The sequence below is a fragment of the Sceloporus undulatus genome, chromosome 1, assembly GCF_019175285.1.
Source record: "Sceloporus undulatus isolate JIND9_A2432 ecotype Alabama chromosome 1, SceUnd_v1.1, whole genome shotgun sequence".
Classification (NCBI taxonomy): domain Eukaryota; kingdom Metazoa; phylum Chordata; class Lepidosauria; order Squamata; family Phrynosomatidae; genus Sceloporus; species Sceloporus undulatus.
In genome coordinates, this window is record NC_056522.1 from 363,015,005 (window position 1) to 363,037,908 (window position 22,904).

At 44.0% G+C, this 22,904-nt stretch overlaps 1 protein-coding gene across 1 annotated transcript in view; it reads right to left on the reverse strand.

Annotated features, from left to right (window-relative positions):
- The window catches only part of CDC42BPB (CDC42 binding protein kinase beta), a 164,465-nt gene that overhangs the window by 94,592 nt on the left and 46,969 nt on the right, over positions 1 to 22,904 (reverse strand). The window contains 1 exon segment of the mRNA XM_042448163.1: positions 18,437 to 18,528. Coding sequence (XP_042304097.1) covers positions 18,437 to 18,528 — 92 coding nt within the window.

Consider the following 22,904-nt stretch of genomic DNA (forward strand, 5'->3'; position numbering starts at 1 on the left):
CCCAACTATTTACATTTACATGAAAAAACGCTGGAAGAGATCATACCGGAGACATGGTGCGAAGGGGTTATCACGTACGCTGATGGACACCCAAATATCATTTTCTCTATGTCTCCGACTGATGCAGTGACCATGGGGATGAGGTCTCCTCCTCTCCGTGCCTGTTCTGGAGTCAGTAATGGGCTGTATGAGGAAAACCGACTCAAATTGAATCCAGAGAAGAAGAAAATAGGAGGTACTATTGATTAGGTTTCTCCTGGTCCCGGAATGGCGGTGGTTCCACCTTGTGTCCTGAACCGGGGTCCACGCTCCCTGTGAACGGACTCCGTGCCACCGCAGTCTGGGAGGCTGGCTTTCTTGACTCGTCGCTTCACCCTGATACTGCTCCAGGTGAATGCGAACGGTCAAGAGCACCTGTTCATCAGCTTCGGCTGATCCGCCCAGCTGCGCCCATATCTAGGGCCCAGAAGGGACCTAGAAAAAAGTTTGTCACATGCTCTGGTAACCTCGAGATTTAAGGATTTCTGCACACGTACTCTACAATGGGAACACCCTTTATTACCAAACTCGGAAGCTACAAATGGTGCAGAATTTTGCGGTCCCTGCTGGTCACTGGTGCTCCCAGTGACCCAAGCCACTATAAAACACCGGGTTCTTATGGGACCTCCATTGGCTGCACCCATTCGCTTCCGAGTCTCATATACCAGGCGTTGGTTTATTACCTATAAAGCCCTAAATGAGCCTTGGCCAGGATACTAACGGACCGTTCTCTCCCCGTTACGTTCCGCCTCGCACCCTCAGATCGTCTGGGCAGCCACTACTGAAGTGTCCTGGGGCCCGAATTAGCCTCCACTTCGCAGGAGGACTTTTTCCAACCAGCTGCCCCAGCCCTTTGGAATAAAGTTTTGCCACTTAGCTCCGCCTCATCTACCAACCGTGCCCAATTTAGGAGAGGATCTCAAAACTTCTATTCAGCACGGCCATTCCCCCGAATAATAATCCTGTGGGCCTCCCTCCTCTTACCGTGGCCATGAGGTTGGGTATATGGGCTTTTTAATTGTTATTTTGCGTTTTATGGTTTTTTACACTTTTTTCTAGTAATTGTATGTATTTTCAATCTGTTGTTTAGCCGCCCTGATCCTGGAAAGGGAGGGATAAAATTAAAATTTTTATTATTTATTATATGACCATGGATAATGCGGAATATAGCTAGTCGCTACTAAGATTTTGAAGTCTTTAAATTTTCAGATTTGTTGTTAGTCTTCGCAATTTATTTATGCCATTCATGTGCAATGCTAAATTGTTTATTAGTTTTGTGATTTTTATAAGTACTTTCAATAAACTATTTAAAAAGATAAAAGCCAACCCTTTATCCTAGTGAGCAGCAGTCGTTTCTGCTTACAATTACTTTTTCTCTACATTAGCTAAGGTGCCAAAGTCAACTATGGTACTGCAATGATGGTATTTACTTTTTAAATATAATACTAAATGGCCACCTTTCCTCATATTTACACAGTCTTAACAATATAATAAACTAAATAAAATCATATAATATCCAAGAAAAAACAAACAATAAGCATCAGCAATAACACAATTTAAACACAATATCAGAGTGAAACCAGCACAGCAAAATTGGACGAGGCACTTTGTATAATCTTACGGCTATGAAAGCAATAAAATTCAGCCTTTAACAGCAGTGGTTTACCCCAAACTGTTGTTCTCTAAGGATATTTGGACTTCAAGCTCCCCAGACATCCCAAGACTATTGGCCCCACATGGCCAAGCTGCTTCTGGGGAGCTGAAGTCCAACAAATCTCTTTAAAGAGGGCCACAATTTGGGACCACTAGTTTTTAAAGGCTTTATAAATAGCAGGGATTTTGCATGCTGTGTGGTGGATTCAACCCCAAGCGGATGGATGGAGAAACCAAACATCCCTAGGTTAAGACGTTCCAAAGCTTGCGTGATTGCAGCGGAAGACACCACCCTTATCCTACCTCCACAAAAATGGGTTTGTAAAGCAGGCCAGAGGGAACACACAATTTAAGCAGACAACTTCACGAGGAAGAACGATGTCTCACACAGCATTCTCTGGTCCTAAAGTTTACAGGTTTTAAAAGTTCACATTCATACTATGAATTCGGACCTCATGAATGTTAGTTTTCTCATCAGTGGAGTGACCAAACTCTTGATAATCAGTGATTTCTAGATGATGTGGACAAGATCCTTGGAAGTGTTTTCGGAAGACAACCTGTTCTCTCGCATCCCTGTCCCTCATGGCTCAGTCGCTCAGGGGGGAATGGTCTTTGTTAACCCCTCGCTGTTTACACGGATTATAAACATAAAATTTCATCTTGAGGGATGGGCAGATTTCCATCCAGCTTAAAAATTGGCCATCCATTGTAAAACCGCTGTTAAAAAAGCCCTCCCTCGACCCCCTGTAGCATACTAAATTATCGGCCAGTCATCGACTATTGCCATTTTTTTTGGGGAAGGTTATTACGGAGGGCGAGTTTGCAATCCACACTTCAATCGATCTTGGATGAAACGGATTATCTGGACCCATTTCAAAGGGCTTTCAGGCGGGGGTTTTACAGGGGTTTTGAGACGGCCATGGTCGCCCTTGGTCGATGATCTCCGTCTGGGCATCGACAGGGGAGGAGGAAGGTTTCTGTCCCTGTTGGTGCTCTATGGCACCATCTCAGTCGAGCTTTTCGATACACATAGCACCATGGTTTTAAATCCTTCTGGAGCGCCTTGGAAGAAGTTTGGGGATCGGGGCACTGTTTCTCCAGTTGTTCGCTTCCATACCTCTCCGGGACGGCTCCCTAATGGTGCAGCTGTGAGACGTATGCTCCGCATAAGAGGTACCCTCACATCTGGGGTCCCTCCAAGGAGCCATTCTGTTCCTCCCATGTTTTTAACATTTATCATGGAATGAACCCGCTGGGGAGGGAGATTCATCGGAGACATGGGGGCGCCTGGGTTATTCAGTTACTCGTGATGATACCCAAATAGTCTTCTCTTTATGTCTCCGACTGATTGCAGAGTGACTGAGGATGGCGTATCTCTCTTGTGGCTTGCCTTAGCAGTCAGTAATGGGCTGGATGATGAAATAAACCGACTCAGTCTAATCCAGAGAAAAACGGATGTTGTCATGATAGGTTTTCCCCTGGCCCGAGGAAGCGGTGGTTCCACCTCTCCTGAACGGGAAATCACGCTTCCTGTGAAGGACACTGTCCGCAAGTCTGGGGGGGTGCTCCTTGACTCGGCTCGCTCCACCTTACATGTCAAGTGGAAGATTCGACCAGTCCAGGAGCCACTGTTCATCAGCTTCGGCTGATTCGCCCAGCTGCGTTTCCCTACCTGGACCAGGGAGACCTTATGAAACTGTTAGATACATGCCCTGGTAACCTCTAGATTGGATTTCTGCAATCGCTCTACCAAAGGGGGGTCTACATGGGGCAACCCTTGTACCAAACCCGGAAGCTACAATTGGTGAAGAATATGGCAGCCAGGCTGGTTACTGGCATACCCAGAGCCAGCCATTTAACACCTGTGCTTAAAAGTCTGCACTGGTTGCCTATACGCTTCCGGGCGCAATACAAAGTGTTGGTCATTACCTATAAAGCCCTAAATGGCTTGGGCCCAGGATACCTTGAGGACCGCCTCTCTCCATACAATCCGCCCCGCACACTCAGAACATCTGGGCAGCAACTATTGAGGGTTCCGGGGCAAGGTTAACCTCCACCTCAAGGAGGACCTTTTCTATCTCGGCCCCAACCCTCTGGAACACGCTGCCCATAGAGCTCCGCTCGGCCACCTCCCTGGCCCAGTTTAAGAAGGAACTCAAAACCTTCTTATTTTTATTAGCATTCCCGGACGCTGGTCCTGGTTAGCTTCCCCCTCTGGCAGCAGTGGTCGGCTGGCCAGAAATTGGTTTTAATGTAATTTTAATGATTATTGTTGTTATTATTTATTGTGCTGTAATTGTATTTGTATTGGTATTATGTTGTGCACCGCCCTGATCATGGCAAGGGCGGTATAAAAATAAAAAAAAATTATTATTATTATTATTTAGTTAACAACCTGGCTGTCATATTTTGAACAAGCTGGAGCATTTTAGAAGCCACCACAAAGTACAGTGCAGAGATACAACCATGATACAAACAAGCACATGTGACATCATAACTTGATCTCTGATTTCTCTAGAAACAAAGGGCACAACAGGTAAGCTACAAAGAAGTACCTCTGAGTGCAGCATTTACCTGGTTATCAATAGTCAAAACCAGTTCCAAAAGAGTGCCTTACAATGGAAAGTCCCTTCAGATTAAACTCAGCCTGAATCTTAATTTCTAGACTGGGTTTCCCCCTATCCAGATACACTTAGTTTTGTTTGGATTAAATGTCAGTTTATGAACACTAATCCCTCCCGCTAGCAATACTACATTTCCGCAGCTTCCCCAGACTGTGACAGAAAAGAGAGTTATTTTAAATTATTTTAAAAGAGATATTACAACACAGAAGACTTAGATGTCCAAAGCATCTGCAGGGCATCAGGTTGGAGAACATTATCACAGACCAATGGCCCAGAGGAAAATCAGAAATTTCCTGGTTGCTATCTTCTGGAATTGTTTCTACAGAAGAGGAAAACCTAAATTGCAAAACAGTGCTTCTAAGATCCAAATCAGCAAAGCAATTGTGAAATAGTCAATAATATTGAAATCCAATATGAGTGCCAAAAAAGCACACAGTTCCATGGTGAGGAAAGTAGTCTTTATCCCAAAACCAAGTATGAAGAAGGTCTAGACAACAGGTGGGGAAAAAGTAGCCCCTAAGCTGTGTGCAATCTCCAAAACCTTTGTTTTTCTTAAGGGGGGCAACATACAAACATACACTGGGGAGGTTAAAAAGTGCTTCTAAGTTCCATATCAGCCAAGCAATTGTGACATAATCAACCACAGTGAAATCCAATAAGAGTCCCAGAAGAGCACACAGTGCCACTGTGACCAAGGCAGTCTTTACCCAAATCAAGTGTGAAGCAGATTTAGTCTGGCTTATTTGTCTGTTTCCTAGATTATGCAGACATTTTGTTAGGTGACTTGTTAAACATGGCTGTTGAGAGAAGAGAAGTAGGGCTCATTCATATTAGCATAATTTCAGGCAAAAATTCTTCTGACATTGCTGCCACACAGCAAAATTAATACAGTTTGATATTGCTTTAATTGTCATGGCTTAATGCTATGGTATCTTGGGATTTGCAGTTTGTTGTGTCACCAGCGCTCTCTGACAAAGAAGACTAATTACCTCACAAAACTACAAATCCCAAAAATTCCAGAGCATTCGGCCATGGCAGATAAAACAGTGTCAAACTGCATTCATTCTGCAGCAGTGTGCTATATAGTAATAATAATATATTAACACTATATCCCTCCTGTCACAGACACACACATACATAAGGCTCAAGAAGTTCACCGTGTTAAATTCAACACTAGAAAGACAAAGAAGGAGAAAGAAAACAGTGACAAAGGAACAGCACTTATTTACTCTCTCTCAGACACATACACACACAGAAGGTTAGTTATTGGAAGGTATCACGGTTAAGTGGGGGGGGAGATAGTTACACTGGTGCCTCGGGATACGAAATGATCGGGTTACGAAATTTTCGGGATACGAAAAAGTTGGATAGGGAAAAACTGTTTCGGGTTACGAAATATTTTTCGGGTTACGAAATTCATTTCGGCGCGAAATTCCAACCGATTGCAAAGTGCAGTTATAGGCTTCCAGGGCTAACGGAAAGCTAAGGGGGCGAGGCTGAGTTGGGTTTAGCTGGCGCGAATTTGAATTTTTTGCAGCAGCAGTGATTGGCTTGACAAATCAAGCTGATCACCTGGAATTGGCTAACGAAATTGTGGGGGTGGCTTTGCCTTCAGAAACAAAACCGTTTGTTTTTGATTCTGCCCCCTTTGTCTGGGCTGGTGTGGGTGTGAGGAAGAGTCTCTTCTGAGCTGAACTCTGAATCCCCCTTTGGCTTTGACTTTCTGGCTTTTCTGCCTTTGGATTGTTCTGGCTTGCCAGGTGTATTCTTCGGATCAGATCCGGCCATCAGGAACTTTCTTAACCGGTAGGTGGATGATTTTTACCTCTTCTTGTGGGGTGTGAGCATGCTTGATGTGGGGTGTGGTTTTGCGTGGGGTGGTGGTTATGCTGTGGGGTGGTGGTGTGGTGTGTGACTTTTTAAACTCTGGCCATGGTCCACATGTGGCCAGAGAGGACTCTCACCATATCTTGCATTTTCTGATTTGTGGGCTGGGTTGCTTTCTTGATGGCTGTCCTGTTTCAACAGTGTGGACTGTGGCTTTTTAAAAGTTTCTCCCTGTGCTCCCATGTTGGGACACGCAGTCTCACCTAGTTAGGGTGGCCATTTTCTGATTTTTGTGGATGCTGGTTTGCTTTTTCTGATGTGCTTCTGCTGTTTTCAAAGTGTTGGAGAGTGTGGGTTTTAAAACTCTGGCCATGGTTCCACATGTGGCCAGAGCGGACTCTCAAACCATAGGGTGGATGCCTTTCTGATTTGTGTGATGCTGGTTTGCTTTTTTGATGGCTCTGCCCTGCTTTTCAAGAAGCTGTGGAGTGTGGCGTTTTAAAAAGTGTTGCCTTTGCTCCCATGTGGGACACACGCGTCTCACCACTTCGGGTGGCATTTTATGATTTGTGGATTTGCTGGTTTGCTTTCTTTATGACTGGCTCTGCTTCGTTTTCAAAGTTGTGAGTGTGGTGGTTTTAAAAGTGTGCCTTTGCTCCCCATGTGGGACACCAGAGTCTTCACCATCGGGTGGCAATTTCTGATTTGTGGCATGCTGGTTTGCTTTCTTGATGGCTCTGCTGTTTTCAAAGTGTGGAGTGTGGGTTTTAAAAGTGTGCCTTTGCTTCCCATGTGGTGGACACAGAAGGTCTCCCCATTAGGGTGGCGCATTTATCTGATGGGTGGTTTTGGGCCTAGTGTGTTTGTGTTTCTGGGTGCTTTGGCTTGTGCATGGCTGTTGACTGATTTGAGAGTGTCGGGGTGTGAGTTTTGCAAGTTTGGGGCCCAGAGAGTGTGACCATTGCGGGGTGGGGGTGGTTTCCAATATTGTGTGCTTTTGCTCAGTGCCTGTGCCTTTTGTCCTTTTTCAGGCTTGAAGCTATGGCTCCCAAGCAAACGCGGTGAGAAAAGAACGATGGGCTCCCTTGTTCCTTCACGGAGGACAAGAAGGCAAGGAACTCATCGCCAAGCACGAGAGGGGGTGCGCCTTGGCGTGGACATGTGACCAAGGCAGTATGGATTGAAATGAAAACCCTTCGACGATTGGCACCTGTCCTGCAAGCAGGAACGGACGGCCATCAGAGCTTGTTGTGGCTCCAGCGAAAGGTCTCGTTACGACGATTGCCAAGGCCAGAGGACCCACCGAAGCACGGAGGAGATGGAGCGCCTGATTCTCTCCTCTGGATTAAGGAAAGGAGCGAGTCGGGGCACTGTGACCACCTCGGTCATGCGTGAGGAAGGCCACCACCATTTTCGAAGACCTGGCCGAGCAAGGAGCAGGCGAAGGAACTTCTTCGCAGGAGGAGCCAGCCACCCCGGACTTCAAAGCATCACGTGCGTGTTCGAAGTTCAAGAAGAGGACGGGATCCACTCTGTCGTCCGTCACGGCGAGGCGTCCGCGCAGACCACCAGGCCGCGAAGCCTTCGTCGTCGAGTTCAAGGCCCTGGTGGAGGAGGAAGAAGCTACGTCCCGCCAGCAAAGTGTTCAATTGCGACGAGACGGGCCTCTCTGGAAGACGAGCCTCGCCGCCCTCATCACCCAGGGGAAGGAGAAGCCAGCGCACAGCCTATGAAGGGGACCGCCTCACATTGCGTCTGTGTGCCAATGCCAGACCCGGGGACTGTAAGGTCCAGCCCTGTGTGTGTACCACTCTGAAAATCCAAGGGCCTTCACGGCACACAACATCAGAAGGACGGTTGCCAGTGATGTGGCGTTCCAATGGCCGCGCATGGGTCACACGCCTCCTTTTCTGGAGTGGAGTCACAGTGTCTTTGCCCCGAAAGTGAACGGGTACCTGGAGGAAGAGGATTTGCCCTGAAGTGCCTCCTCCTGCTTGGACAATGCTCCTGCGCCACCCGCCTGGCCTGGAGAAGGACCATCTCGCGGGGAGTTCTCCTATCGCAGGTCCAGTTTCTGACACCCAACACGACACTCCCTCTGTGCACCCTGGACCAGCCGGTGATTGCCAACTTCAAGAAGATCTACACCAGCACCTGTTCAAGCGTTGTTTCGATGTGACGGAGAGCACACAGCTGACCCTTCGAGTGTTCTGGATGGACAGCAGCATTTTGATATCGTCGTGTGCTTGAAGATGGTGTGGACTTGGCCTGGCAGAGATCACCGGCGCAACCTGTTGTGCTGGGAGGAGCGTGGCCTGATGCTTTCTTCCTTGGAAGGTCGCAGACCGGGGTGCTGAGCCAGGTGTAAGAAGAAGAGGTGCACGAGTCGTCTCCTTCGAAGGTCCTGGGATCGACGTGGACAAGAGGACGTGGAGGAACTCATCGAGGAGCCACAACGAGGACCTGACAACGGAGACCTGAAGGCCTTGGCGGGCGATGCAACCTCGGCCGTGGATGAGGACGTGCTCCATTTCGCAGGGGCCACAGGAGGAGGCTGCGGGGCATTTTTGCCAACAGGCAGACAATTAAAGACATTTGCGGCAATTCCACAATGTGGCTTCATATGTGGAGGAAGCACCACCCTGAGAAGGTGCTCACCAGCCATGCCATTGACATTTTGATGATGTCTGGCCTTAGCCATTTTAAGAACCTGCTTAAGGGCCGGCAAAAGCAGCATGCTGGACCAGTTCTTCACTAGAGAGGAGAAGAACCGTCATCCAAGAAGGCACAAAAAGGTGACCCTTAAGAAAAAGGTGAACCCTTAAAAAACCACCAAATTTTTTTTGTTAAAAATGGTTAACTTTGTTAAATTGGTTGGATTGGCTCTAACATGGCTGAATGGTTAAATTGCTGATTGGATAAATTGGCTGAAGGGTTAAAATTGCTTTGAATTGGCTGAAGTGGTTAAATTGCTTGAATTGGTTTTAATTTCGGATTTTTGGGCTCTGCCTCTCCTCTCCTCCTCTCTGCCCCTCACTCCAGATGCCAGGAACAGATGCCAAGACCAGCAAAGATAAGAAAAACACTTTTTTTCTTTATCCTTAGAATGGGCCTGACCATGGGGTTGCATGTTCAGATTTGGGTTTTGGCCTTGGGTTGAGTTCTGGGGTGGGGGTTATGGTCAGGGGTGGATGATTGATGAGTGTGGGGTGTGGGGTGTGAGTTTTGAAAGTCTGGCCTTGATTTGATCGGGAGGCCATACGGTGTGACCATGGGTGCTTTGGTCAATGGGTGTGTGATTTGAGATGGTGGGTGTGTGGGGTGTGAGTTTTGAAAGTTGGCTTGATTTGATGTGGGCCCATAGAGTGGACCATGGGGTGCTTTTTAGATTTGGGGTTGCTTTGGTCATGGTGTGATGATTGAGGTGTGGGGTGTGGGGGTGTGAGTTGAAGTCTGGCCTTGATTTGATGTGGGCCATAGAGGTGACCATGGGGTTGCTTTTTTGATTTGGGTGCTTTGGTCATGGCTGTATGATTTGAGAGGTGGGGTGTGGGGGTGTTGATGTTTGAAAGCTCCTCCTCCTCTCTGCCTCACTCTGAGACAACGACCAGCAAAGATAAGAAAACACTTTTTTCTTTTCCTTAGAATGGGCCTGCCATGGGGTTGCCTGTTCAGATTTGGGGTTTCTGGCCTTTGTTTGAGGTTCTGGGGTGGTTGTGGTACGGCGTGTGATGTTGAGGTGTGGGGTGTGGGGTGGTGAGTTTTGAAAGTCTGGCCTTGATTTGATGTGGGGGGCCATAGAGTGTGACCATGGGGTTGCTTTTTAGATTTGGGGGTTGCTTTGGTCATGGCTGATGATTTGGAGTGTGGGGTGTGGGGTGAGTTTGAAAGCTCCTCCTCCTCCTCCTGCCTCGACTCTCGATGCCAAGACCAGCACAGATAAGAAAAACACTTTTTTCTTATTCCTTTAGAATGGGCCGACCCTGGGTTGCCTGTTCAGTTGGGGGTTTCTGGCCTTGGGTTTGAGTTCTGGGGGTGGTATGGTCATGGGTGTGTGATTTGAGGAGTGGGGTGTGGCGGTTGTGAGTTTTGAAAAAGTCTTGCCTTGATTTGATGTGGGCCATAGAGTGTGACCATGGGGTTTTTTTTAGATTTGGGGTTCGCTTTGTCCAGGTGTGTGATTGAGAGGTGGGTGTGGTGTGTGGGTGTGAGTTTTGAAAGTCTGGCCTTGATTTGATGTGGGCCAAAATAGGTGGACTATGGGGTTGCTTTGGTCATGGGTGTGATGATTTGAGAGCCCTACTTCCTCTGCCTCACTCTGAGATCCAGGACGAACATCAAAGATAGAGAAAAAAAACTTTTTTTCTTTATCCTTAGCAACTTTAGATTGAGCAGATTGTGAAGCTCTTTAGTGCCTCAGGCAACTTGTTTGTAGGGGTACTTGCTTAATAGGCCTCTATTGTACCTTTGTTTGAGTTGCAGGTTCAGTCTGAGGTCATAGAACGGCATAGTTATTTCAATGGGAAAAGTGTTTCGGGTACGAAATTTTCGTGGTTACGAAAGGAATTGCGGAACGATTAATTTGTTAACCCGGATTCTGGGTATACCTTATTTCATCTGCCATATGCTGTCAAACAGCAGATGCCAAATTGTCAGACTATGCCTGTCATACAAACTACAACTGATTGGTGTACCTTAGACATATCATGAAGCAACATGACCCACTGAAAAAATATGATAACACTTGTTACTTGTAAAGTGGAAGGCAGTACAAAAAGAGGAATACTGCAGGACAGGTGGATTGATTCAATCAAGGAAGCCACAGCCCTGAGTTTAGGGCAGTTAAGCTTGAGTAGGGCAGTTGATGACCGGGTTCTTGGAGGTCTGTCATTCATAGGGTCTTGATAAGCTGAAGTTGTTGTGATGGCAATTAATAATAACAATGCCTCTCACGTTCCACAGCCACTGCTTTAAATCAAACATTGGTTCAAGCATTCATCATTGCTCTGATTACATGAGACATTTTCATCAGCATCTCATTCATGAAGTGATTGGCCACTTAATACATGATCTCCATGATTCATTAGCAGTTTCCTGGTCGTTGAGAAGCAGTCCAGTGCATATGAGAGCTTTTCCAAAGCCATCTTCATGTTAGACTGATTAGCTAAACTGAATTCACAAATCTCTGTTCATATCAAGAATAGAATGTGCTAAATTCCTGAATGCAGAAATGCTACTCAACCTGAAAATGCAGCCATCTTCTCTGCTGCCCGTTCAATCCAATCAGCTGCTTAGTCCATTGAAAAATACCAAAGTACTTTTGATTAATATAGGTCAGGATTTTTTTAGTGTGAGAAACCAAACCACTGCTACCTGTACTTTGAATTAAAGCATAACTTGCTTAGGGCAGCAATGGCTGGGGTTGAGGGGATGGAGGAAGCACTCGGCATATGCTATTCCAAATTTTATGGATGATGTGTATGTGTGTGTGTGTGTGTGTGTGTGTGTGTTAAACATATATTTATTTATTTCCATTGGCTCTGACCTCGTGGTGATTTTTAAGTTGACTGAACTATGGCTATGGCTGTATGGCTCATCACAAAACTGCACAGTAGCACACAAAGAGAAAACAAGTTCTTTTCACAGCCAAAAAAAAAAAACCCTTCAGAAATTCTAAGACCCATTTGAACTACCATTTTTTTTTTCTAAAGAAACGTCAGGCTATTCTGTTTAACATAATCTCAGTGGGAAGCTCTGTTCACTGAATACAAATATTATAACCTCTCACAGATTAACAAATTTACTATGTTACAAACTTTCCCACACTAGACTCCACTTCATCAGCTAGTTATTTGTTGTTATTGTGTGCCTTCATATCGTTTCCAACTTATGGTGACCCTAAGGCAAAACATATTGGCAAGTTTTTTCAGAGGGGTTTGCCACTGCCATCCTCTGAGGCTAAGAGAGTGTGACTTGCTCAAGGTCACCTACTGGGGATTCGAATCCTGGTCTTCAGCATCACAGTCCAATGCTCAAACCATTATGCTGAGCTAACTGAACGCAAACTATTTCTTTTAACCTTGGACTCAGGTTTACATCAACTGAAGTAAACACAGAACAAAGAGGGAAAGTGGGAGGAGAAAAAAACTGGGATGTGTTTAAAACCAAATGAAAAAGTGGCCGGAGAGAGGATTAATCAGAACCTCCTTGCCAAATCAGGATAGTAGAAGGATAGTGGACTTCAGTTTTACATTGCTCAAAATCTAGTAGGTGACAAGAGTGTTAGCCAGTGCTGAGAAAGCATAAGCATGCATGTGTTAGCTGAATAAATTATTTTGACTAAAAAAAAATCACACATTAGAATAAACTGAAAATTAGCTCCAGTAGCTGCCTTATCTGTAGCAAGGGTTCTTATATGGGCATTGTTGTTATTGTTGTTGTTGTGTGCATTCAAGTGGGTTCTGATTTGTGGTGACACAAGGCAAATCTATCATGGGGTTTTCATGGCGAGATTTGTTCAGATAAGGTTTGCCATTACCTTCTCCTAAGGCTGAGAGCTTATGACTTGCCTAAGGTCACCCAGATATATTTTGGAGAGTCTGTACACTAGGCACAGGAACTACTTCACTTTGATTTCCTTTCTGTTACTTTTAATTTCTCATGTCACAATGAACTTTAAGGGAAAGTTTGTGTCTTTTCAACTGCTGTTACCAATTCCTTTTTTTTTATGCAAACGAAATCAATTTCCAAAGTACTAAAATAAACTGCAAGCAAAACTGCGCATGGGGGTGGGGGAGCTGTCTAGTTTTCTATAGATTCTCAAAGGGTCTCAAAAAGATTATGAACTAATGATCTGTAAAATCCTTTTGAATTTTTTGTTTAAACTGATCACTTGCAGCAATATTAGTAAAGGGGAAAAAACTACAGATCCACTAAACTTGTAATAAAGTATTATTAATTTCCAGTCTTTTATGAACAAGTTGTTTTAAAGAAACAAAGTGAACAAATTGTTAAAACATACATATCAAAATGTGAATGGGAAGGCAGCTATGCTCAAAAGTATACCACCAACGCCAAAATGTTACTTGGCCTGTTAAAACATACATGCTTTATTGTCTAATATCTTTCAGGATATTTCTATGGCATGCACTGTGTTGCAAATGTTACCTCCTTTAGAAAAACTTGTAGTAAAAAAATGAGATTATTAAATAAACTAAATTTATCTATTAGAAATGACTTTACTTTGAGAAGATTTCATGGATTACAAATGTTAAGAAAGCTTCCTAGATTAAAGATTAAAGTATACCAAAGCACTGCCATTTTCCCTGGGCTTGTAGGAAGAACAAGTACAAGGTCTCTTTCCTGCAGTGTGACTATGTTAAATCTACTGAAATCAAGCAGAGAAACACGGTGGAGTAGTATGTTCCCTGGGCTCGGGAAATAAGGTCGGAAGTGTCTTTCAGCTATGAAATGTCCTATGACAAAAGGTATTCGCTGGTTATATCTATGGAAACTTGAATTTTTTAAGAGGTAGAACATTTCTCTCTCCCTATTACCATATTATTATTGTTGTTGTTGTTGTTGTTGTTGTTATTAACCTTTATTTATAAATCGCTGTAAATTTACACAGCGTTGTACATACAATCTTTTAATTAGGCGGTTCCCTGCCCTCAGGCTTACAATCTAAAAAGACACGGCACAAAAGGAGAAGAGAGTGGTGTAGGGGAAGGGGATGAGGGCCAGCAGTTCTTCTCTACCTCCGAGGCCTGGACCAAGGCAGATGGACTGGAGAGAGGGCCTGGCTTCTTAATGGATGAGTAAACCTCTTCCAGGGAGGCCTGTTGGAGTTAGCCTGCCTCTCTAATAGGATAATACATAGCAATACAGGGAATGATTCAATAAAACAGGCAACAAAAGAATATCAAATATCAAGTGACAATTATGCAATGGCTGGGAAAGCTTCTCTGAACAAGATGGTCTTCAACTCCGTTTTGAAGCTGGTTAAAGAAGTGATGGCTCTTGCTCATGGGGGAAGAAGGTTCCAGGAGTGAGGGGCAGCAAGTGAAAAGGGGCGAATCCGAGATGGGGCAGAGGAAATCCTGGGCTGGGACAGCAGATCTTGACTACCAGAACGGAGGGCCCTGGTGGGAAGGTGAGGAGAAATAAGGTCTGATAAGTAAGGAGGGGCCAGTCCATGGAGGGCTTTAAACGTCGACAGCAGGAGCTTGTACTGAATGCAGAAAGGGAGTGGGATCCAGTGAAGGGATGCCAACACAGGAGAGATGTGGTCAGAGTGGTGGGCGTATGTGATAATGCTTGCAGCTGAATGCTGGACAGAGATTAAAGGACGGAGGTGAGAAAGAGGAAGCCCAGTCAGGAGAACATTACAGTAATCAAGTCGTGAGATCACTAGGGCATGGACCAGGATCCAGAGAGCAGAGAGATATGGTCAGATTTTGGCAATATTGTATAAGAAGAATCTACAAGCCTTGGCTGTGGTCTGGATCTGAGGGATACATGACAGAGAAGAATCATAGATGAAACCAAGACTGGTTGAATAGAAATGTTGTCCACAGAGACAGAAAAGGAGTGTTGAAGGGTGGACTTAGGAGGAAAGACAAGAAGCTCCGTCTTGGACATATTGAGCTTCAAGCGCCAATGGCACATCCACTGTGAGACAGCTGTGAGACAAGACGAAACTTGCTGTTCAAGCCTTGGAGAAAGGTCAGGGGTGGAAAGATACAGCTGGGTGTCATCGGCATACAGATGGTAGGAAAAACCAAAAGAGCTAATGAGTTTACCTAAGGATAGTGTGTAGAGAGAAAACAGAAGGGGACCCAGAACAGAGCCCTGGGGAACTCCAACAGATAAGGGAACAGAGGATGATGTCTGACCACCTGTGACCACTGCAAAAGATCTGCCTGACAAATAAGATCTAAACCAGTCGAGAACAAAGTCTGAGAACCCAAGGTCAGAAAGTATATCAAATATATTAGCATGGGAAGCTTGTGAGGTGAGAAACAAAAGGAGAGAGAAAGAAGAACAGCCTCCATAAAACAGAGTCCATAACAACCATCACATACATCATGTATAAACCTAAGACTGTTCATGCTCCTGAACAAGATGCAGGGGCTCCATGTTGGTACAGAATCTAAAAATAAAGAAAAGAACAAGATGCATACCTAATTGTTGCTTACCTAATTGTGGTTCTTTGAGTGGTCATCTGTTAACTCACACAAAAGGGGTTATCCTGCACCTGTGCAGTGCATCTTTTGGAACCTACTAGATGGTGGTGGTGAACCTACGGTTCTGATGAACTACCATTCCCATCATTCCTCACCACCACCCAAGCTACAAGAAGTTATAGCCAGGCTTATGGGGGCTTGGTTGTAGTTCCTCCCCTTATGGTGACTTTTCATAGAGTGTCAGGCAGGAAATCATGATCTGTTGCTCAGCCAACCTATAAGACTCAGAATGGAGCAACAACACTACTCTATGATCTTCATCTCCCAATTTATAGAGAACGGGAGTTAATTTCTTCCAGAGCAGCTGGTAATACATTCCAATACATATGAGATTTTACAAGTGGTGGGGGAAGGCCAGTACTGAATATAACTTATGTGATACCTGAGACTGAATTTTTTCATTCATGACTGAATTTGGCTTAGGGTGCTGACCAAGGACTTTATCACATGGGGAAAATCGGAGGTTTAAATGGACATTAACCCGTGAAAACTTTCACATGACATCGTGATTAAAGACATCCCGGTAATAACCAGCAACAAATCATTCACAGCGAAACCCAGCATTCCTGTATATTATATGTATTATTCTGTCCTATAATAAACCTGGAAGTGGCAACATAGAACTTGTAGCCCCAGCCATTTCTGTAGCATTTGAAGGAGGAAAAATGGGAGGTGTCCAAAGAAACTAGGTTCAACGTCTAAAGAATTTTTAACTCAACTAAGTTTTAAAAGGGACATGTATAAGAAATGAATAGGAGGAAGGGGGGAATCACCAAAGAGGAATTCAAACAAGCAGCCAGCACATCTAGGGATAAAGCCAGAAAAGCTAAAATGCAGAATGAACTAAAGATTGCTACAGTGCTCAACCTGGAGAAAATGGAGCAGATGATGCAGCAAGGAAAATGCAACACAGAATAGATAAAGAGATAGTACAGGAATACCTAGCTTGTCTAAATAAATTCAAGTTTCCAGAACCAGATAAACCATATCCAAGGGTATTTTTTTTTAAAAAAATGGCAGAAATAATTTCAGAATCTTTGGCAATAATTCCTGGAGAACAGGAGAGGTCTCAGCAGACTGGAGGAGAGAAAAAGTATCCCCATCATCAAAAAAAGGAAAAAAAGGAAGGCACAAACAATTACCATCCAGTCAGCCTGACATCAATACCAAGAAAGATTTTAGAGCAGATCATGAAACAGAACCTGTAAGCACTTAGATCATGGAATGGTATGATCATTAAAAGTCAACATGGGTTTCTCAAAAACAGGTCATGCTAAACTAACCTTATCTCTCTTTTTGACAAAGTACCAAGTTTCGTAGATGAAGGGAATGCTGTGGATATAGCATAATATTCTTGCAAATAAACTAGTAAAAATGTGGGCTAAACAATGTGACCATTAGGTGGATTTATAATTGGTTGACCAACCAAACCCAAAGGGTACTCACTAATTGCTCCTCTTCATCCTAGAAGGATGTGACTTGTGAGGTGCTGCAGGGTTCTACCCTAGACCCAGTACTATCCAACATCTATATCAATGACTTGGGTGATGAAATAGAGGTCATGCTAATCAAATTTGCAGAAGACACCAAATTAAAGGTAGCCAAAACCCCAGAGGAAAGGATCAGAATTCAAAACAATCTTAACAGATTAGAGAGGTAGGCCAGAATAAACAAATGAATTTCGATAGATAGGGAGAAATGTAAAGAACACTTAGGTAAAAAAAAAAAAAGCACACATACAGTCGGTCCTTCTTATACACTGATTTTTTATACACGGATTTAAGCATACACGGTTTGAAAATGTTCCAAAAAAGTATAAATTTACCTTGATGTGCCATTTTTTATTAGGGACACCATTTTGCTATGTCATTATACTTAATGGGACTTGAGCATACACGGATTTTGTTATACACGGGGGATCTTGGAACCAAACCCCAGCGTATAACAAGGATCCACTGTATTGATGAGTGACACCTAGCTTGACAACAGTACATGTGAAAGGGATCTAGGAGTCATAGTAAACCACAAGTTGAACATGAGTCAATAGTGTGATGTGACAACTTCAAAAAGCAAATGCAATTCTAAGTTGCATCAATAGGAGTGTAGCATCTAGACTGTGAGAAGTAATAGTGACACTCTATTCTGCTTCGGTCAGACCTCACTAAGAATACCTTGTCCAGTTCTAGGCACCACAAATCGAGAAGGAAATTGACAAGCTGGAACACGTCCAGAGGAGGGCAACAAAAATGGAAAAAGGTCTAGAAATCATGCCATGAGGGTGGCTTATATAGCTGAGTACGTTTAGCCTAGGCAAAAGAAGGTTAAGAAGGAACATGACAGCCTTGTTCAAATATTTGAAAGGGAGTCATATTGAAGAAGGAGCAAGCTTGAAGGAGCAATGGCTTCAAACTACAGGAAAAGAGATTCCACCTAAATATTAAGAAGAACTTTCTGACAGTAGGAGACAGTGGAATATGCTGCTTTGGAGTGTGGTAGAATCTCCTTCTTTAGAAGCTTTTAAACAGAGGCTAGATAGCTAATTATCAGGAATGATTTAATTATGTATTCTTGCATAATGTATTCTTGTGGTCTCCTGCAACTCTATGATTCTAAATGTTATTTTCAAGTCTAAGGGAATAGTACTTCCAAGAATGCAAAGTATCTTGAAAATAATGTGTCACCCCACCCCAGGTTTCTATTTTCATGAAGACGTTTAGTTTCTGCTGTTGCTGTGTTAAGTTTGGCTCCTAAACCTGCAGTAATTTGTCCTCCCCTGCCTTATACAAAAGGCTATGTATTATTCTTATCCCTATGACGGCTACAGATTCATTACTGTGGGCGGATGTCTTAATCTACTGCAGCAACCACAAAGAATCGTGAAAAACAAACTATTTATTGTGTCATAAAAGTTTTCTGAGCTACAGCCAACTTAGGTCTGAAAGACTGCAATCATTATGGAGGAACAATCTGAATGTGAAGTATGTAGTGTATTTACTACCATGTTATAAGAGACAATATATTTAGAGCTGTGCTCCAAAGGCATCTTACCTCACCAAATGCACCTCTGCCGATAACTTTTATGATTTCAAAGTCATCTCGATGGAGTTGCATTTCCTTCACCAACTGTGTAAATGGTTTTGCTGTTGAAAACAAAAGAAAATCATGAATTAAATTTGTACCTTTCAAATAAATCTACAACAGTTACTAGCATGCTTGCCCAGTTCTATCTAGGTCATTAATCAATAACATAGTATGATACTATGCAAGTGCACACACATATACACTTCTTTGTATTCACAAAACACTGCCCCATCACATCACTTATTTTATCTGAAATGTTAAAGAACTTTACAATCAGAAGTCTCAGAACCAAATCCAACCTTCTCAGTAGCATCAACCCATAGTTCCCACAGTATCACTAAGAATACAATTTCACAGTAATTTAGGGGCAAGGGAGTGTTTTTCCTGTTCTGTGCTTTTAAGTCATTTCCAGCTTATGGCAACCCTAAGGCCTTATCACATATTCATATGAAAAGTGGAATAAAGGACACATGCAAAGTATTTCAAGTTGAACATAGCACAAAAGAATAATAATAATAATAATAATCTTTATTTATACCCCGCCTTTCCACAATGTGATCAAGGCGGCTTACAGGTAAAAGACAATAAATTACAAGTTAAAATATTACATATAAAAATTAAAACATCGATAGAGGAGTAGGGACGGGAAACAAACAATCGAATTATCAGGGCAAGAATAGAACAACAACTTTAAGATAGTTGGGGCAAAAAACAAATTACTAAGGTGGGAATGCCAGCCGAAATAAGTGAGTTTTTAGATCTTTTTTAAAAGAAAGTAACGATGCAGAGGAACGAAGCTGTGCAGGAAGCTTGTTCCACAAAGTGGGGGCAAAGATAGTAAAGGCCCTCTGTGAGGTCGTTACAAAGCGAGACTTAGGGACCTCCAACAGGTTGGCCCCAGATGTTCTGAGTGTGCGGGGCGGACTGTATGGGGAGAGGCGGTCCTCCAAGTACCCTGGACCCAAGCCATTTAGGGCTTTATAGGTCAACACCTATAAAGAAGAAAGCTTATTTATACCAAAATCACAATGTATATTTCAAACCAGTTCTGTACTGTGTAGCTCACTCAAACTCTCCTTCACACACATACAACTATGGGTAAGTTCACTGTAAGGTGAGAGCCATTCCTGGGAGTAGCCTAGACATCACCAACAATCCAAGCATTCTTTGTTTGTCCTATCAAAGTAATCTTTGCAGGCCACCAACTTAAGAACAGTCATCACCACACAAAAGAGAGAACAATTCTGATTCACAGACAACTGGACAACTAGTGAGATCAACAAACAAAAGTAAACTGTAGCATAAAAAACACTGTTGCTGAGCAAAGACACCAAGCCCTTTTTCAAAGAAGTACAGAATCCTGTTGTTTCTGCAAAAGTAACATCTGGCAAGACATTCTGCAATAGTGAGGATATGAAAACACAGGTATATTCTAAGACCTAGCAACTGCTACCACTTGGATGCATTCTTTCCCTGATCTATCTGTCTATAGCATTAGCCTCTCCTGAATCTGAAAGGTATAAATGTACAGTTGGAAACTACAGCATGTGCAAAGCATGTTTTCTCCTTCCCTTGATCTTATTCATAAAATTAGTGTACCTAAAACATGTAGGGAAGCATAAAGTGGCCTGAATTTATTCTTACCTCAACTGGAGTAGACCTACTGAGTCAACTGAATAGCAACAGCAACAGCAAGTACATTTCTATACCGCTGATCAGTAAACTAGCACTCCCTAAGTGGTTGACAATGTGTAAGTCAATTCCCCTCAACAAGCTGGGTACACTTGATATACTAAAGTAATATTTATTCAATGGGTCTTCTCTAAAGGTAAAGATAAAGGTAAAGGTAGGCCCTTGACATGAATGTCTAGTCATAACAAACTCTAGGGGGCAATGCTCATCTCCATTACTAAGCTGAAGAGCCAGCGTTGTCCGAGGACTACTCCAGTGGTCATGTGGCCTTCCCACTGAAGTGGCACCTATTTATCTACTTGCATTTGCATGCTTTCGAACTGCTAGGTTGGCAGAGGCTGGGACCCATGATAGGAGCTCATCCCATCATACAGCACTTGGGCCTCAAATTGCCAACCTTCTGATATTCTGATCGTCAAGATTGGCATCTTAACAACTATGCCACCACCCCCCATTCTTCTCTAGTTGATATTAAATAGGAATTAAATTATCCTGAAAGATTTTTAGGTAACTTTTAAAAAATAATTTAGGAAATAGTAACACATAATATACTCATTTGCTGTGTCAAGGTGGGCATGCTTATGTTATGAATGGTAAGAAGCAAATCACTCATACAACCATAACAACACTTACACATAAATCCAACTTTTATTCCCAGTTAGAACAGATACACTAACTGAGAATTTGGGAAAGCAACCATTATGCAAGTTCAAGTGATTAAATACATTTACCCTAAGTGGACATGGTTTATTAAAATAATTTTATATTCTGTTTATTTATAGTACAGTGGGTCCTTGTTATACACAGGGGATCTGTTCCGGACCCCCCGCGTATACCGAAATCCGCGTATGCTCAAGTCCCATTTGTCCCAATGGCGGCGCGCGTGCACGCACGCCACCATTGGGACAAAAGTTCCTTCTCCCTCCCCTCCCTCCTCCCTTCCCTCCCTGCCTCCCTCCCTTCCCTTCCCCTTACTAACCTTTACACTCTCGTCGCAGCAGTTTGGCCTCCGCTGCTGCCGCTGCGAGAAAGGGTGCGATGGTGATGCTGGAGGCCTCTTGGCCCCCAACAGCACTGCCACCGGGCCTTTCCTGCGGTGGCGGCGAGGAAGCAGGGCTGCCGCGCCGGAGGCCTTCAAGGCCTCCCGCGCCGGCATCCGGCCTCCTCCAGGCCTCCACCGCTGCAGAAGGGCCGGATGCTGGTACTGGAGGCCAAGAGGGCCCCAGCACCGACACTCGCCCCTTCCGCGGTGCTGAGGAGGCCGGATGCTGGTGCTGGAGGCCTTGAAGGCCTCTGGCAGCAGCGCCAGAGGCCTTCAAGGCCTCCAGTGCCAGCACCCGGCTTCCACCGCCGCGGAAGGGCCGGGTAGAGGTGTTGGAGGCCAAGAGGCCCCAGCACCGATACCTGGCCCTTCCGTGGCCGCAGAGGCCTGGAGGAGGCCGGATGCCGGCGCGGGAGGCCTTGAAGGCCTCCGGCGCGGCAGCCCTGCTTCCTCACCGCCACTGCAGGAAAGGCCCGGTGGCGGTGCTGTTGGGGGCCAAGAGGCCTCCAGCATCGCCATCGCGCCCTTTCTCGGCGGTGGCGAGGAAGCCGAGGCTTGGCCTGCGGCGCAGGCCAAACCGCTGCAACGAGAGTGTAAAGGTAAGTAAGGGGAAGGGAAGGGAGAAGGGAAGGGAGGGAGGAGAAGGAAATTGTCCCCAATGGCAGCACGCGTGCATGCACGCCGCCATTGGGGACAATTTCTCGATTTGCCATCCGCGGATGGCAAATCCGCGTATAAGGAGGGCCGACTGTATTTCTGTATTGCTCCCAGCCCAAAAAGCCTCCCAAGGGGATAAATTGCTAAAAACAATTAAAACAATACAAAGATAAAAACATTTTAAGGGAAGAATATTCCACAACCAGGACTAAATATCCTCCACACTTGGGCCCTCTCCCACATCCTTCCAAAATGTACCCCCAGTGGTAAGACACAGAAGAGGATATTACACTTGGCCCCTACAGCACACAGAGAGGATAGCACACACGGAAGGCATGAAGGAGCCACCCGGATACAAACAGTAGTGTGTCTTGAACTCCAGAGAGGATCACCTAAACCACTTGGCCACCACACCTTTCTGTTAATACTTAAAAACCAATTTTCATTTTTTAAAATGTTAACAGTTAATAAATGTACACTATCCTTAAAACATCTACAGCTAGACCACATCCACTGCCACTGTTGTTTTCTGTTCATAGACAAAAACAAAAATGAGTATTTCCTGCTTTATCATGTTTTACTATGGGGTAATTCAATATATGTGAGTGTAACAAAGTCATTCATTTATTTTTATAAGACTATTCCTGCGATTAGATTTAGTTTCACCTGTTGTTTCCAAATGAGAGCCAAAAGAGAATTCATTGTTTTAAGTACATTTTTAAAAAGTAACCACCATTTGATTTAAAAAAAGAAAAACAAATGTTTTTTATTCACCCTAAAATATAGGAGAATTGAATTTATCATACTGAGTTTCTTATTGTAAAAATTTAATTCAGACTGATATTCTTATTTTTACATGGGAATTTTTTGGGATGAAGTGTGGGGTATAAACATTCTTTAAAAATAATGATTAAAATAAAGTGAGTCTCTTGGAAAGAAAAAAGCAATGATAGCCAACAGGCAGTTCCTCGGATATTGAGGGGAAAAAACACATCAGGTAACTATGCTTCTGAGAAGGAAGCACAGACAGGAAACTGACTTTTC